A 16633-nucleotide genomic window follows, 5' to 3' on the forward strand; every position below is an offset into this window, starting at 1 on the left:
AGGGGATTTGGCTCCATCCGTAGGGAAAGAAACAGGAGTGACAACCTAGTTTTCGTTAAGATCTCTACTCAGCCCAAGTCCATAAAATCTCTTTTTTTGACTTGATCTAGTGACACTGAAATGAACTGAAATGAACCTGTGTGTGAATGTGTGTGTATGGGAGAGAGAGATGCCTTTATCTCAGTGCAGCAATTATTCTGCCTACTTCGGTCAGATCCATAACAGTCTAGGATTACAGGCAGGGAATTACAGGCGACTGTAATTCACTATCCTGTCAGATCTGGAATGGCGGGTCACTTTGTATGCTATCTCTGCATTGTGTCAGTAATCCTTGATCCTGTAAATGATTGGCAGCTGTGAGAAAACTTACTATATAGCGAAATTGCAGTGAAATTACCTCTATTGTTAAGCCATCATAAGGCCAGCCTATGAATAGTAAATTGTCCATTACTTTTATGACTCTCCCCATGACACTGCTGAGTGGAAATGACAGCAGAGCTTATTAGTAGGCGTTGCTAGGGATTTTGGGGTCATTTTCCGTTGACCTCCTTCCTTTGCCCACATCCGTTTGGTCTGCAAATGCCTTATGGAGTTGGAGGTCACTTCAGTTTCCATGTCCACCATTGTGATTGTGAAATGAAGAGGGAGGCATTTTTTTTTCACATTGAATGGGTCCCTGACATTCAAAAAGACAAGAATTCACACCCAGTGCTTTTCAGTTGATTTGTAGGTACCTCACTAAAATATAAAATTGGCCAACATGCTTTATCCTTTGTGGATTACAGGGCTGGCAATTGGAAATATGGGAATCGGGGCTGGATATCGAAGAATCTCACATTATGTATCACGATGCATAGCTCACAGTGCGATTTATATCACCATACATTGGGATACAACACAGAATTGACTGACAATGTTTAAACAGAGCTTGAAATACAACTGAACACAAATGCAAATACTGCATAACACCTGATTTTACTAATCAACTATACAGTATATTCAATGATAAATCAGGTGACAAAGTCGTTTATTCCATAATTCGCATTCCAAATTGTTAAAGCAAAGTTAGCATATTTCTTAAAATCCTTCACTAAAATGTAGATGTCACAACATCAAATGAAAATGATGTGCCCTACTTAAATGATATGTATCAATACAGGAGGCTGGAGAATCGATACAATTATGAAAAGTAGTATTGCAATACTCTATATTGATTTTTTTTTTCTTCACAGCTCTAACGGGAATGTGTGCTGACCTTCTTACTGAAAGTGAAAATGTGTCGAATATGCATACTGCTTATAATAGTTTTACTAATTTCACTCCTTTTGTTCTGTCCACCACTTTCCTTTTCCTGCTCCTTTTATCTCCTCTGAGGTATTTTATCGCAAGTGTACACAGAAATAGATACTGACTCAGTGACACACACACAGACTGACACAGAGCACAATTATGGCTCACTTGTACACTTCACTGCTCGCTGTTCAACACAGTAGTGGCCACATAAATAGTATGTACTTGCCATCATCCCATGTGCACAGTGAGTGTGTGTATGTGAGTGTGTGTACTATTTATGTTCACAGTGAGTGTTTCTTCTTTTGCTGTTGTGGCCTACACCTGAACTCTGTTACTTCTATTTTGAGACAGATGGCATCCTCTAGCACACATCAGGAGGGTTGGGAGGGTCAGGCGTGTGACCAGCCCGCCTCAGTTGAAAGTTTACACACAGACTTGGGCTGCAGTCACATTTCTTATAAGAGGACACTGGCTTTTTTCGTAATTAAGTTGTTGATGACAACCGGCAAGCACCTTTACTTCAGGTGTTTTCTTTGATTTGGCTCTCTGGCAGCGACTGGAGTCATCATCATTTCAGCCCCGATTCTTGATCAAATGATTCATTTAGCAATAATACATTTGAGCTTGTGCTATATTGTGTAATATTGGTACTAATATGCTGCGGTCACATGCACTAGGGCCCGGGCCCAGTTGACCTCTATTTTGGATCAAGGAGTGAAAGAGAGTTCCCTCATTATAAAGATAAATGCACATTTGAGAGTTCAGTGGTGCAGAATCCATAGACGCTGTTCCACAGAGATGTGGAAAAAAGTGCTGTGAACAGATGAGTCATCCTTCACCATATTCTAGACAAGTGGGTGAGTACATGTGTGACGTCCTTTAGGAGGACGCTATAGGCCTGGATGCTTGACCCCTATACTGAGAGGGTCCGCTGGGTCTGTTATGCTGTGGTGGACATTTTCATGGAATGGTTTCGCTCCACTTGTCCCCTTTGTCATTAAAACATCTTCAAATGGTCAAATAACTACAACTCGACTTAGAATGTATTAGAATGTGTTATTTCTGTTATACCACTGCGTAATTATTAATTTGATCTTGATTCCCCCCTCTGTGATTAGCTGCTCATAAAATTACTCTCCAAAATTTGTTTTCCATCTAAATGACTGTTACTGTGTATCAGCTGATACATTTCCATAGCTGTCACTTTATATCAGCTTAGTTACAGATATTGAAGGTAAACAAAGCTGAATGATACATATACTGAAATATACCCAGAGTGCCAGTACTGAGATATCTCCCAGCCAATCAAAATGTGAGACTGGAACTGACTGTACAGTATTTTTTTTGATCAACCTCATTTTCCACCTACTATGTTTTTTTTTTTTTTTTTTTTTTTCTGTAGAGCACCTCTATAACTGAGTCAGCCTGTCAAGTGTGAAATTCTTGACATGCCGCCTACTCTTAACATTATCCTCTATCTGCTCCAGGTATGACACATTTAAATGGCTGGATCCATTAAATGGCCAATGGGGTGATTTGAAATGGCTGCTCTCTTATCTCTCACTTAAAACAGCGATAGTCTAGAATTGAGTGGCTGAACTGAGGGACACTGAAGGACAGGAAAGAGAAATTGCCTTGTGTGAGTTCAAGTAGTAATGAATTTGCAGCAGGTAGCCCTCAGATATACTATCAGATCAGTCACACCAATGCAGAGGAACAGACTTGGACTGGTATTCAATTATAATCCGCTGAAAGCTCTTGCCATTTTCTGAAATGCTGGTTAGTGCCTTTGTCTACACATCCCCAGTGATCCCTTTATAAAGGGATTCATAACTTGTCCAGTGTTGGCGGTCCTACCTGCCTTGGAAATGAGGGTCTTGCGTCTTTTTCACTTGGGAAATTCTGAATTGAGTGGAAAGGGGTGTGACGGCATGGGTAATGTGTGTTGACGTGAATAGACCCACATATCCTTTACAGCCGGTAATTGTGTGAAAGTATGGAAAGAAAAAAACCCTACTACATGCAGTGTGCAAAATCATATCAGGTCCCAGTGTGTGTCCCTGCATGTGTATGTGTGTGTGTGTGTGTGTGTGTGTGTGTGTGTGTGTATGTCTGTATTCTAAAGGCCATCGTTTTGTTATTTTCCCTTCACCTTCCACCAGAAGCAGGTTTCAGGCAGTTCTCTAACAGAGGCATCATTAGAAAGTGTGGCCTGAAGGGCAACAGGGAGCCAGTGCATAATCAATGTGCAGCGAGGTCGCGGGTCAGACCTATTATGAATATATGCACAGGTAACCTGAAAAAAGAATTCTCCCCAGCGCCTAAACATCTCTTTATCCATGACCTTCATCTCCCATACCAGCTTCTGTGTATGTAGATTTCATAGAGGTTGGTGTGTATTGTAACATTATTCTTGACTTGGGCCTCTTACCTGTTTGTGTTTCAGGGATGCACCAGTCTGTTATTGCTGATATTCACCTAAAATGCTGGATTAGGTATCAGTGATATTAAACTTTGGTCATCCAGTCTGATGTGGCCTTGTAATTATGACGTAGCTGATGACAGTATAATCAACTAAAAGACATCTCTAAGGACATCTGAATCTGAACTCAGGGTTAAGGTCAGGACGATGTTAAAGTTAGAAGGATAGAGTCAGCAGGTTTGGCATCAAACCTGTTGCACATCCTTTGGCGTCATGGAAATGCTATTTCGTGTGTAAGCTGCAACCACTGTATGTTCACCTGCAAAGGGACTGGGGTGCGAATTAGCTATGAACTTTTAGTTTTTTATGATTTACCATAATGATCTAAAAACTTAAAACTTGAAGACAGATGCACACATTTTTTTGTGATTTGAGACTACATTTAGTGTCATGGACTGGAGCCAAAAAGCACCTTTCCTTCTCATGGCAGCAGTCTCCTGTGAGGTAGCAGCCTTGGATCTCAGCCATGACATGGAGATTTTGCACTTTGCAGGCACAATAAAATAGACTTAAATTAATATATATTTAAAGAAAGCAGGATCCCACAATTGTTTAGCCTTACCTTGCATTTTACACTATTACTTTCTATTTCTGTCTGTCACTGGATGCTTATATATCCAGCTAAGTGGAACTTAATTTATAATACTATTAATGAAAAATTGTTAGTAAAAGACTGAATGGCATAATTACTTTTTATTTTCGATTTTCTATGCAAGCTATAGAGTAGGGTCTCTGTTTCCCAGCTCAGACACATTAATTTTAAAGGCACTGTTCATTATTTTAATTTTTCTGTGAATATGATAATTCCAAGCAGAATGTGTCCACATATAGGGTTTGTATGCTAATTTGTATGGTATTGATAATCAGTGTTGGCCAATAGCCTCAGTTCTATATTGGGTATACGTTTGAATTAAAAAATAGTGTGTTTGTACCTTTGTATGTATTGCTTTCAAGAAATTCGGAGTAAATGTCAGTTTGTAGCCTGGCGATTTGTGTTTGCCTGAAAGACATCGCTACAATGTTGCCAACATGCCATCGTACCTCCAATTTAATTTCTGACGCTGCCACACATACTAAGTAGACTATAAACATATGAGCAATTACAGATCGTATCTCCAAGATCCAGTCAGTTGCTCTGAATTTGCTCAGCTTCTAATTTTCCCATTGTGTGCCCTGTAGGCAGGCATACAACTTCATTTATTAAATTCTCAACAAATGAGATACGATATCTGATATTCCATTACTGCTGGTTTGGTTGTCATATGAGATGAAAATTATTTTGACGTTAGGAAGAATGCTCAACTGAGGGAGCAATGTGGTCAAGGTTCAAGTCAGCTGAAGCCTTAACGATGAGCGCAACAACGACGGCAATGGCATCACTTGACGTAGAAACCAAATGTCGTGGCGACCGACCATAAAATGTGATTATAGCCACCACAAATCGCCAGACTATAAACTGACCTTAAGACTTACTCCACTTTGGTTTTTCAATCCCAAACATGGATGACAGGTATTTATCTTCCACTTTCCACTGAAGGGTATCAACTGACCAGCTGCCAGACTTCTCCTTTGCGTATTGTTATCTCCTCTTACAGGAGCGAAGCTGAATGAGCCCTGTGTCTGTCAGATTCCTGTGTAGCTTACGGGCAAGGTGGACAGGACAGCTTAGAGCACATAACAAATTGGAGCCTCGGGCTACATCCTGTAGTGAGCGCTCAGTGTGTTTTGCGTGAATGTGTGTGTGTGCACACGTGTGCGGGTGCTTGGATGCATGTGTGCTTAAACGAGCCTATATCCTCATGGTTTGTTTGTGTGATTCTCTTCACTTGCTGCCTGTCTCCTGTGGAAGTAATTTTTTCCATTTTTTTTTAATTACACACGTTCGCATGCAGACAGTATACAAGGAGCAGACAATGAGACAATGGTAGTGGCTCCATCCCATTGGGAAGGTACTAAGTGCCTGACCACCCACTCAACAGTCGGTCAGGTGCCCAGGCTCCCCACAGTGGGATCAGGCTGGAGGTAGAGAGTGCAAGATATATTTTCAAGCCATTTTGAGGCATGTTTTGAAGAAAGAACAGAGGACAAAACCAAAAAAACAAAACAAAACAAAACAAACAAAAAAAAAAAACATTTCCATTTCTTGAGAGTGAGTGAGTGACCATCAAGCATATAGTGTCTTGATGGTCATCTCTCAAGTAATTTTGAGATTTTATTGACTTCATGTAATGTGCTGCCTGGCCCAGTTCCTAGTGAATGTTTCTGAACATTTAACATTTGATCCTGTGTGAGCCTCTGGCCAGACCCCTCTGACTGCAGCTTAGTCCAGGCTAAAGACTAAAGGTGAGCGGGCTTTAGCCCTCAAAGCTTGTAGGCATTTTTGAAAGCACCAGCAGTCACCCCAACAATGTTGTCACAATATCAATATTGAGGTACTTTGTCAAAAAACCTCTGATATTTAATTTTGTTCATATTGCTCAGAGCTATTTGCAGCAACTTGCCTCAGGCTTGCAGAGTCAGTATCATTTTTTAAACATCTCAAGTCTTATGTTTATCGAAAGGCCTCTCTGTAATCTTTGACTTTTACTCACTTTATCATTGTTGCCTTGTGTGTTTTTATTTATTCCTTTGTGTTATCTCTTTGACTGGACTTTCTAATTCCTTTTTGACATTGTTAGCACTTTATAACTTTGTTTTGAAAAGTGCTATATGAATAAACTTTATTATTTGTTGCTGTGTATTATTTGATTTTTATTATTAGATCATAGGCCAAGTGCCTACCTAGATAGTGTATATGATATACTATATATCCAACCTTAATAAAAAGTATTGTAGTGCAAGCCAGATTGTGCCTCTTTGTCTGGTAAAGTATAGGAGATTAGCTTCTGATGGATGTGGGATAAAAATGGGTCTTTCCTCGGTCTACAAACACCTATCTGAGATAGAGAAGATTGACTGGCCTTAGTCCTCAGTGCACATCTATTTCAATAACACTTTGAAATATTGCTGAACTGCACTGGACCAGCTTACGTTGCTCTGTGTTATGCAGTTAGTTATTGATTCATTTTCACAGCTTAGAGGTTCATTAATTTCAGGATAGTGGCAAGGTAAGAAATTGGGGATTTTGCCACTTTAAAGAAAAAGAAAGCCTGTGCAACAAACAGCTCAAAACCACATCACTTTGCACAGTTGTTAGCTTTTTTTTAATGGGTTATGATTCACGCTTTAGACCCATTTAGATTCATTTCAGCACCACGGCTACCCATAGTAGAGCCTTTGAGTTGTTAGAGGTATGTGGGTGCTAATGGTGTGACTGTGCTGCTTCCGCTGTGTGAGTCAGTCTGTTGGGTTCAATCTTTAAATTATTTCTTAGCTGGACCTGGTGAATCAGCTTAGTCCCAGCCAGCACACCCTGCTTAACGGGCAAGAGCGTTTCTTGAGGCCAGACCTTAATGTTCCTCTGAGTGTACAAAGGCCACAACAGTGCCCTCATGCATTAATAAATTGTCCAGTCTGATGCATATGAAGTATTCAGAGAAGCTAGAATTTTCTAGGGTGTCGATATATGATCTTTTTTGAGTTGAAAGGGCATTAACAAGAGAGTTGCACTGGTACACAAAGTAAAGTAATCTTGACTATGATATTCATAATTTAATTTAGTCCCACTGACTTGAGTAACAAACAGTGGAGTGCAGCACAGATAGACACTATATAGTTCATAAAGTTCAGGTTATCATCAGCTGACTCTCAGAAACAATGTACAGCTTAAATCAATACAGTTGTGTCTGAATATACAGCGTGTCAAACATTAGACTCTTTGGTGACCTGTTTCACCCTGACAAGGACATTATCTTATCTTTTTTTTTTTTTTTTTTTTAATATCGTCATAAAACCAATTCTCTGGATGAAGAGTATCAAAGCATGCCGCTGTTATCTAGAACCCTCAATTTCATAGTTGGTGAGCAGAGAAGCCGCCCGGGGAGTGTCTCCCCCAGAGAAAAGCGAAAGCTAGTGAATCAGTCCTTTCACACAGTTCTGAGGACTTGTCAAGGTCTGCATCAACACTCAAGATCATGAGGGAAGATCAGTTTGAATGGGATCATTGATTGAGTCTCCACAGCTGAATTGCTACTTTGTGTGTTTTTTTTATCACCGTTGAAAACTTCTTTTTCTGCACTATATTCTATCACTAAGTGGTTGTTTTATATCTGACAGTGTTATGAGGATGTTTTTTGAGAATAAAAGATCTGTTTCAGAGAGAGCGCTGGTGGAGCATCAAATAAAAACGATCGTGGAACAGGCGTCTTCCACCTCAGGCAGGACATCTGGCACATTAAGAAAAGGGAAATAAAAGTGAAAAAGAAGGGACTTCAGAATATGAGTACTCTGTAATTTGTCAGAATTTTGGTTTCAGTGTTTGCCGTTTGTAGAAATCCTCGAAGCAACGTTGTCCCTGAACTCCAGAGAAAAGTGCTCATTGATCTGTACTTAGCAGTCACGACTCACAGAAATAAAGGTTTTTGTCAGGATTCTTATGTGTTTGAAAGAATGGGCCCATCGAGCTGGGCACTGATGATACATGGTCTTGCTCTAATAACATTATCTGCTCTTATCTATATTCATGAAATGGCCACAGCAGGAGGTTCCTTGGAGGAAAATACCCAAATACATAATGTGTGAGTTAGTGTGTGTGTGTTGCTGTTCCTATCTGTGTAGCACTTGATGGGAGGAGTGATTTGCTCAGTAGATTCAATCATTAGAGACATATCTCATAGGCAACACTGTAAATGAACCAGTCTGATGATATGTGTGCTCCCCACAGCTGCCTCTATGCCCTCAGCGTGAAAGAAAATGGTTTCTGGGCTGTTAGTTAACGTTACAACAATGCATGCATGACTTTTGCTCCATACGGCAAAGGACCCCCGGGAATATGAAACATGCACAACATTAACATTTTTTAGAGGTTTGCCGTGAATATGCCTGCTGTTTGTCTAATGTGCTGTCATTTTCATAGCTAAGTTGTGTCTTATTTGCAGGAGCTGGAGAGAGTGACAGCATTACAGACCAACCTACAGCTAGCAGCAGTCATCTGCACTAATGCAAGGAGGTGGGTGAAAGTGATATATCGTTAACTAACTGATTGCTCACATGCAGAAATAGCCCATTCATACTGAACCTTGAGGACTGTTTCCTTGTACCAATGATAACCATTCTTTTCTTTTCAGATGTTTTGATCAGTCAGTACAGCCTTATTATTGTGTCATAGTTGGCTTGCATATTAACCTAATTTGAATTGAACTCATTCTAGACAGACAAAGTTATGAATAATTCTGTTTTTTTTACATCCTTGAAATGGGTTTCAGTAATTTAGGACATTTTTTTTCTTGTTGTTGCTGTTAAACAATCAGAAAGTACATCTTAAATGATACAGTGGTTGACAACATGACCTGGATTTTATATCCTGATTTCTTTACACTTTGGATTATAAGAATATATAATACAATATAGCTGTTTTTAGCTTAACTGAACTCTGATGACAACTTTATCAGGGTTTCGACAGTGCAGTTTTAACACTTTTTTAAATTGAAGGCCCTGTATCAAAACAAAGTATTCTGACTTGTTTTGATCATTCTTGTATCCTTTTTGATACTTGGATACCTTTGCATGCGTCAGTCATATCCATGGACAAGTTGTGTTTAGGTGGTAGCATAGGTTTGTGGTAATGATAAGTGTGTGACATAGCTTTCTGATGATATTGTCCTGCTCAGTGTTTGTCTTTTTGTATACGCATGATGGAGGATGCTCACCTTTTCCAGAAAAACTCTTTAGCTTTGGTCAGAGGAAGTGCATTTGTTTCACTTTCACTTTCTGTTTCCTCAAGCATGATGTATGTGTTGATGTAAGCAAATGCACATGGCTGCTGTTCATAAAGAAAGCCTTTTTACAGCGTTTTCACAAGTAATGACAAATAGCCTGATACAAAATGTAAATAAGATCAGTATTTTCCACATCTACTCATTTTGGCTTGTCCAGTAATACTTCCACCAGTACATGAGGCACTTTAAATACCTGATAAACAATGTTGTATCAAACTGCTGTCATGACATTTCCATTGCTATTGTTGCTTCCTGCTGCCCTTTGGCTTCCTGTGTGCAGGCAGCTTAGCGTGGCGAAGGAGGGCTTCACCGAGGCCAGCCTGGGCCTGCTAGCCAATCAGAGGAGACGACAGCTGCTGACAGGCTTGCTCAAGTCGCTTCGGACCATCAAGACCCTGGTAATAACCATATGTGCATATTTGTTTTCTATATTACAGCTAGCTTGTTTAATAGCAGCAGTATCATGTAGTGAAACCAAGACTGTCCTTTGATTGTCTGCAACTCTTTTCATGTGACGTCTGCTGAAATGTCGGTCATATATAGTGTTGTCATTAAAATAATCTGCAACAAGTCCATGCATGGACTAGTATTTTTGTTTTCTTTGTATCTTTGTAACTACTGCTATGCAAGTCCTTACTAAATTTTTGCACCTTGCCTCCGATAACGTCATGTACTCACTTCTTCCTCTCGTTATTCCTCCCCTCACAGCAAAGAACAGACGTGAGACTCAGCGAGATGCTTGAGGTATTGTAAACATACACACATACACACATAGTGATAGGAACCCATCCACAATTTATCCTCCTGAAGCCTGCCCCACTGTTGACTAATGGCTGGCCAATCCACAATTTCAAACCCACTGTTATTTTAGGTGCATTGAAAACTTTTTTCATTTTTACACTGGTCATGATCTGGGCTAGTCTTGTTGAATCAGACAATAGACTGTAGACCAATTGTGTGTTTTTTCTAAAAAATTAAATCAGACTCTCACATGATAGATTATGGAATAAAGAGACAAAGAGACAGATTTATATACACTGAAACTTTAAATATGTCTACTTCTCTCTTTACTAACTTATCAACAACCCATATCAAATTCACCGACAGGATTGTTTTTACCTGCAACTGAGGCTTTTGAATCAACTGATGCATCATTAACACACACATATGCACACACACATACATACATAGAGGTGTTAATGATCACAGGTTACTCATCAAACGGTGGGGAATCTGCTTTGAACGCTAATCCCACACAAATAGGGGGATGCTTTGACCTCACCTTATCTTTTATGAAGGCATATCAGCCGCTCTGCTCAATACAAGGAGGCTGCGAGTTCAGCTGTACCATTTGTAATGGATTTGACTAACGTTTTTTTTGTAACCCTTGGCTTTATGAGCAGTACCTGCAGCCGTGGACATTTCAAAGGACATAACCAGATCAGGCAAAACTCAACATGAGGTCAAACAGAACAAACCCACTGGTCATGACCTGTGATTGGTCAGGGCAAGAGGAAAAGTCACAGAAACCGCACAAAGCATAGTGATTATAAATGTTTTAAGTATGGCTGGTTATGATTACCCTTTAATATGGTATTTTGTAACCCCTTTGTATGATATTTGAAAAACAAGTAAAATGTCCAGTTCCACGGTAATTGACCTTATTGCTGTGTATCTGATAGGAGGAGGACTATCCAGGTGCAATCCAGCTCTGCTTGGAGTGCCAGAAGGCCGCCAGCACCTTCAAACACTACAGCTGCATCAGGTATGTTGTGTTGTGTTTTTTTTTCTGTTCAGGTGGGATTACCCTGGTCTTAGATTTATATATGATTTGATTTAATTTAATATTGTTAGTCTGAAAATCTCCAGTGGCAACTCCTCCTCAGGTTTGGTGAGTTGAAAAAGCATAGTCTAATTGTGAACAGTTATCTCCTTCAGAGTAGTCAAACACTCAACTATCACATGTCTTTGGAATGCAGATTGGAGAGTAAACATGTTTCATAAGGTTTTTGCTGAGCATTTTTGTCTTAAGCGTGTAGCCTGTTTCTTTAGTTCTGAGAACTCTTATGAAGGACTTGTTTTTTCACTTCAGGGTACTTTAAACGCTATAATTTGTGGAGGCTGTTCTAGAGTAGACGAAAGTGCAGAAAAAGAAGTTATGTGACGCTATGTACCTGCTCACATAAAATTCATCCACTGTTTGTGTTCGAGATATTTAACACAGTCGGCTACCTGGTTTAAGCACCTTTTTGCTGGCATATCTCCTACTGTGAAAGTGTTTTATTTCTAAAATAGATGTTCAGTTGAAAGTTTATCGTGACAAAAACATAGTGAGGCAGGCAGCTGGCCGTGCATGCCATACAGATGGTTAGATAGAAAAACACATTAAAAGAGAGGCAGTCATTTAGACAGGTGGACAGTCACACAAAGGCAGGTAAGCAAGACATCTGGGCCAAAGATGCATGTAGGCTTACAAATAAGACAGATGGATAGGAGCAACTGTGAGCCACTGTTCAGAGGGGCAAATGAATGCCACAGTTTTAATCATCCTCATCTTGGCAGTGCTCACATACAGCCAGACCCTGCACCAGTTGAATAACCAACACAAACAGGCAATCAGCAGCTAACAGGGAGTCAAGAAAGCCAGTGGAGAGATGAAAAACCTGAGGTGACATCACCACAAAGCATAACATTGACAGGCAACGGCTGAATGGAAAAAACATCACTGCCACAAGAACAAGCTCTCTCCTCTCCTTGCCACCTCCAACTCTGACTTATTAACACAGCCTTTTTAATTATTTATTTATTTTTAGGAAGAGTGGGAGTTGAAAATGTGCTACAAAGCACCAGGGGTATTGAAGTGTGTGTGTGTGTGTGTGTGTGTGTGTGTGTGTGTGTGTGTGTGTGTGTGTGTACACGCCCTTGTGTAAGGTTGTTCTCTTGAGCACACAGAGAAAGAGTTTAATACCAGAGATGATTTACTGGGTAATGGTGCTCAATTTTCAGTGGTAGGTGGGTGCTATTGTATAGATTAGGGATTAATTAAGGATGAATGTCCCCACTGGGATATTTCTGCCCTGTCCCTATATGCCATGCACAGGCACAGACAGAACGTTGCTTGAGAAAGTGTGTGGGAGCTAAAATCTTGTTCATTGTCTGCACTTCATTGTTGCTTAGGCTCGCTTGTACTGAGGCACTATTTAACTGGCCTCCCTGGCCTGCATTGTTCAAATGCTACACAGTTGCATGGCTCCTTCTTTACTTAATCTGTTACTAACTGAGTATGTGGGACAACATCCCACTGTAGCAACCCTTCCTGTTGCAAAGGAGGATCTAGCTGTGGTGTTGGGCAGCTGGTGTGCCTCTTTCTCTGGAGACCTTTGTATGACGCAGAGCTGAAAAGTCAGATTGTTGTGTGAAATACAAAATTCACATAACCAATGTTATGACATTTTTAGCAAATGCTTGAAACGTCACAGTGATTTTGGTGCAGTAATTTAAAATTAAATTAGAGCCCTGCAGTGTGCAAGCGATTTCTTTGTTTCATTGTTTGCTTGTTTTTGGCTTAGATGTGCGTGTATGTTTCAAGTTAGCTTAGGGAATATTACCCTGTTTTTTTTTTCATTGGTTTCAATCATCGTTTTCACCAGTTTGATGCATTTTGCTGTGTTACTTCTGTATGACAGAGATGGTTTCTCTTAAGGCATGGTGCATTTGTACAAACAAAGCAGTCATAGCACTGGCTTCCACTGGAACACTGTCAGCTAAACTCCCAAGGACACAGCGATGACCACGCTGTTTATCTTTTGTTACGCATCCATCATACTCATGGCAACATTGGCATCCACATTGTATTTAGCTTCTCTGCCTGAACTCTTTGCCACAACTCTGACCTCTGACCATTGCCCTCTCAAAGAAGCTTGTTGCCTGGCCTCTTGCACTTTGATTCAACTCTATTACTGTGCATTTGCTTGCACTACTTTGTACATCCAGGTTCCGTGGCCTGCCCCTTATCTTTGCCCTTCTCCTGTCCCCGTTGCCAGCCCTTTAAAAGTCAGCCTTGTTTTTCCAAGCAAACACTTACTCAGCCTCATACACTGCCCAACTCCATTCTCATCAGGCGGTCCCCAGGGGAAGCTGCTGGGCCGCTTTGGGCCCCCACATGTCAATGCTGTTCTCATAACCCATGAACCCTGTCATGGCGGTAGAACAACAAAGGGGTAAAGGAGTGTCAAGCACAATCTAGCCTGGATCTTCTGTACTGCATTGTGATCCTTTTCAGAAAGGACATGAACATCTGTAATCTGTGAGAGAATTAATGGGAGAGTTAATCGGAAAAGATAGCAATGATTTGATGTTGCTACTCGATTATGCCTGATAAATGCCATTTAAATGCCATTTGGGTGTAATGCAGTATAGCATTGCGGTAGTTTGACTGATTTTTTTTTTCTTTCCAAAATTGACATTTTGTGTAACAGGGTTTAGTTTCTGTACCCTGATGGGGCCAAGATGAGTTGAGCAGAATTTTTAAACTTCTCATAATGGCTAGCCAAATACAATAAAGGCTGGATCTCTGTTTCTTTCTGGCAGACAAAAGATTCCCATGTGCAGGTCCGTCTGCGATCTGCAAACTCTCATCCCATCACTTTCACTAGCAATAACATCTCAGAGGGTGTTCTTTGCGGTGATTATGGTTATGATGGTGATGCTGCACAACTAAGAAGAGTCAGCTGCTCCAAAATGAGGAATAGGGAGTATGATGAAATTCAAGTGGGCAGGGACATTTTGTTAAATTTTGAAAGTCAGAAATCTCATCACCTGGGAGAGGAGTCACGTCATTGGTACTGAACATTAAAAATTCCCCACATATGTATTTGGTAATTTGTTCTATGAACAGTAAAACAACAACCACCACCAACAAAACATGCTTATTGGGCTTTTAAAAGATTTTGCTTAAACTTATCCTCATGGACACTTTCCAGATATTTGTTCCTAAAACTAAGAAGCCACAAGAAATCAAAATTCACTGCAGCTCAGAATACTCTTCTTGTTGTGTATCGGATGTCATATAAATCATAGATGTCATTCCTGGTGAAACTCCCCCATATCCACTTTGGATAATTGTCATCTTAGTATTGAGGGAAGTAGTTTATCAGGGCATCCTAATCTATTTGAAGGACAGCATGGTTCAGCTGCATGCTCAAGAGGATCAAAGTGCAGGGGAAAAAGGGCAGAGGGCGGCTTACATTAATTTCTTTGTCACTGATGTTCATAAATTCAGACACGCACACACACACACACACACACAAACAGTCTTAGACAGGCTGTCCAATAGGACGCTGTAACCACTGCAGTAGCTCACAAATGCATTCAGAGCCACGCTCCCTCTCCCTTCTCCCCTTTGTTGTCTTAGTATTATTTTGGAGGCACCATCCTCCGTGTGATTGTGTGATTGTGTGATTGTGTGATTGTGTGCCAGTGTAGATTTTTTTGAGAGGAGCTCTTATTTTGTCCTCGAGGCCTTTATACATTGTGAGGGGGAAACTAGAGAGAGCAGGTAGCCCTCTGGGTGTCTTTGGAACTTAGCAAATCCCTCCTCTACTTTTCTCTCACTCAACATCTCTTTCTTTTTAAATTGAATTCTGGCCTCTCTTATCTGTCTCTATGGAGATGAAACTAAATCAAAAACTACACTCATTTTCTTTCATTTAGTTTGTCTGATTCGGGTTCAGAGGAAGACCTCGCAAGGAAACTCATTTACACATGATTAAATTTAGCATGGTGTGCCTCTGTGTGTGTGTGTGTGTGTGTGTGTGTGTGTGTGTGTGTGTGCACGTGTGTGTGGTGCCTGCCTTCATGTTTATCAGTTGCAGTAGTATGTCTCATTTGCAACCTCATTTCGCCATTACGTAGCCTACTCCAAGCAAAATACATTTACGCACAAAATGTGCAGCTGAAGATGTTTTAATACCGCGCTGTCTGCTGCAATGTCACACGTTTCAGTTAGAGGGCACTCAATGAAAACTGATGATGTCATTTTGTTTGTTTTTGTGCACGCAAGTAGCAGTGGTGGACAATTCTGACGAGAATCTTGCAGAATTAATTCATATTATCCTCTTTGCATAACTCCTTTTTTGGTGGCAACAAGGCATCGTGCAAAGTACACTTTCCTCTAGGGTAGTCTTTTTTAAATACTCCTATTCAGCATCACATCGCCTTTGTTTACCCCATATGAACAAGTATTTCTATCATAATGACTTGACCTGCAGAAGTCAGTCTACATTTTTGAACTATGTAAGCAAACAGCTTGTGTAGCTCAAGTGGTGCAACAGCTTGTTTTGACGTATGTGAACCTTACACGCACTTATCCGGTGAGTTACCAGGGTGACCCAGCTTAGCATGAAGACTTCAGGTCAAGTGACAAAATAGAGCCACTCCAAAGCTGCCTTTTTTACATCATTTAGAATGTGTCTTTGAAATACACATCTTGGAATTAAAAAAAAAAAAAAGAGAGTCATTTTAGATGAAGACGTTAGACGGTTGAACTGTCACCTCTGAACACATTTATCCTTCCGTCTGTAGCAGTGATCTGTGCACCACTGAAGGCACTTACACCGTACTTACATTGCACACCTTCAGTGGTGTGCGGATCGCTGTGAAAGTAAGACGGCTTTGGAGTTGCTGTAAGGTCTATGTTTTCACTTTGACGGAGCTAGACTAACGACTCCCATAGATGTCAAGTCTTTATGCCAAGTGAACATGAAATGCTATGGGAACCAAACCACTGAATGTACAGAGGTGAAAAATGGTATTGAACATTTGCAGTCGGGGGGAAGTCGGAATGTTTTCTTGTCAAAACGTTGGAGTATTCCTTTAAGGGCTGTGAGTCAGAGTTTTAGCTGTGGGCCAGTGGAGGCTTTGAGGGTTTATTTTTGTACATTCTCCCTCTCTCTACCTTCCACCTGTAATTCAGAGAACTGCA

The 16633-nt window shown here is 40.5% G+C and overlaps 1 protein-coding gene across 2 annotated transcripts in view; it reads left to right on the top strand.

Annotated features, from left to right (window-relative positions):
• Nucleotides 1-16633, top strand: part of vps50 (VPS50 subunit of EARP/GARPII complex) — a 118234-nt gene that overhangs the window by 19223 nt on the left and 82378 nt on the right. For both annotated transcript variants that reach the window (XM_030063729.1, XM_030063730.1), the window contains exons 6-9: nt 8812-8882; nt 9932-10049; nt 10360-10395; nt 11334-11416. In XM_030063729.1, coding sequence (XP_029919589.1) covers nt 8812-8882; nt 9932-10049; nt 10360-10395; nt 11334-11416 — 308 coding nt within the window. The remainder of the gene's footprint in view (nt 1-8811; nt 8883-9931; nt 10050-10359; nt 10396-11333; nt 11417-16633) is intronic.

Source organism: Myripristis murdjan, chromosome 11, assembly GCF_902150065.1.
Source record: "Myripristis murdjan chromosome 11, fMyrMur1.1, whole genome shotgun sequence".
NCBI lineage: Eukaryota > Metazoa > Chordata > Actinopteri > Holocentriformes > Holocentridae > Myripristis > Myripristis murdjan.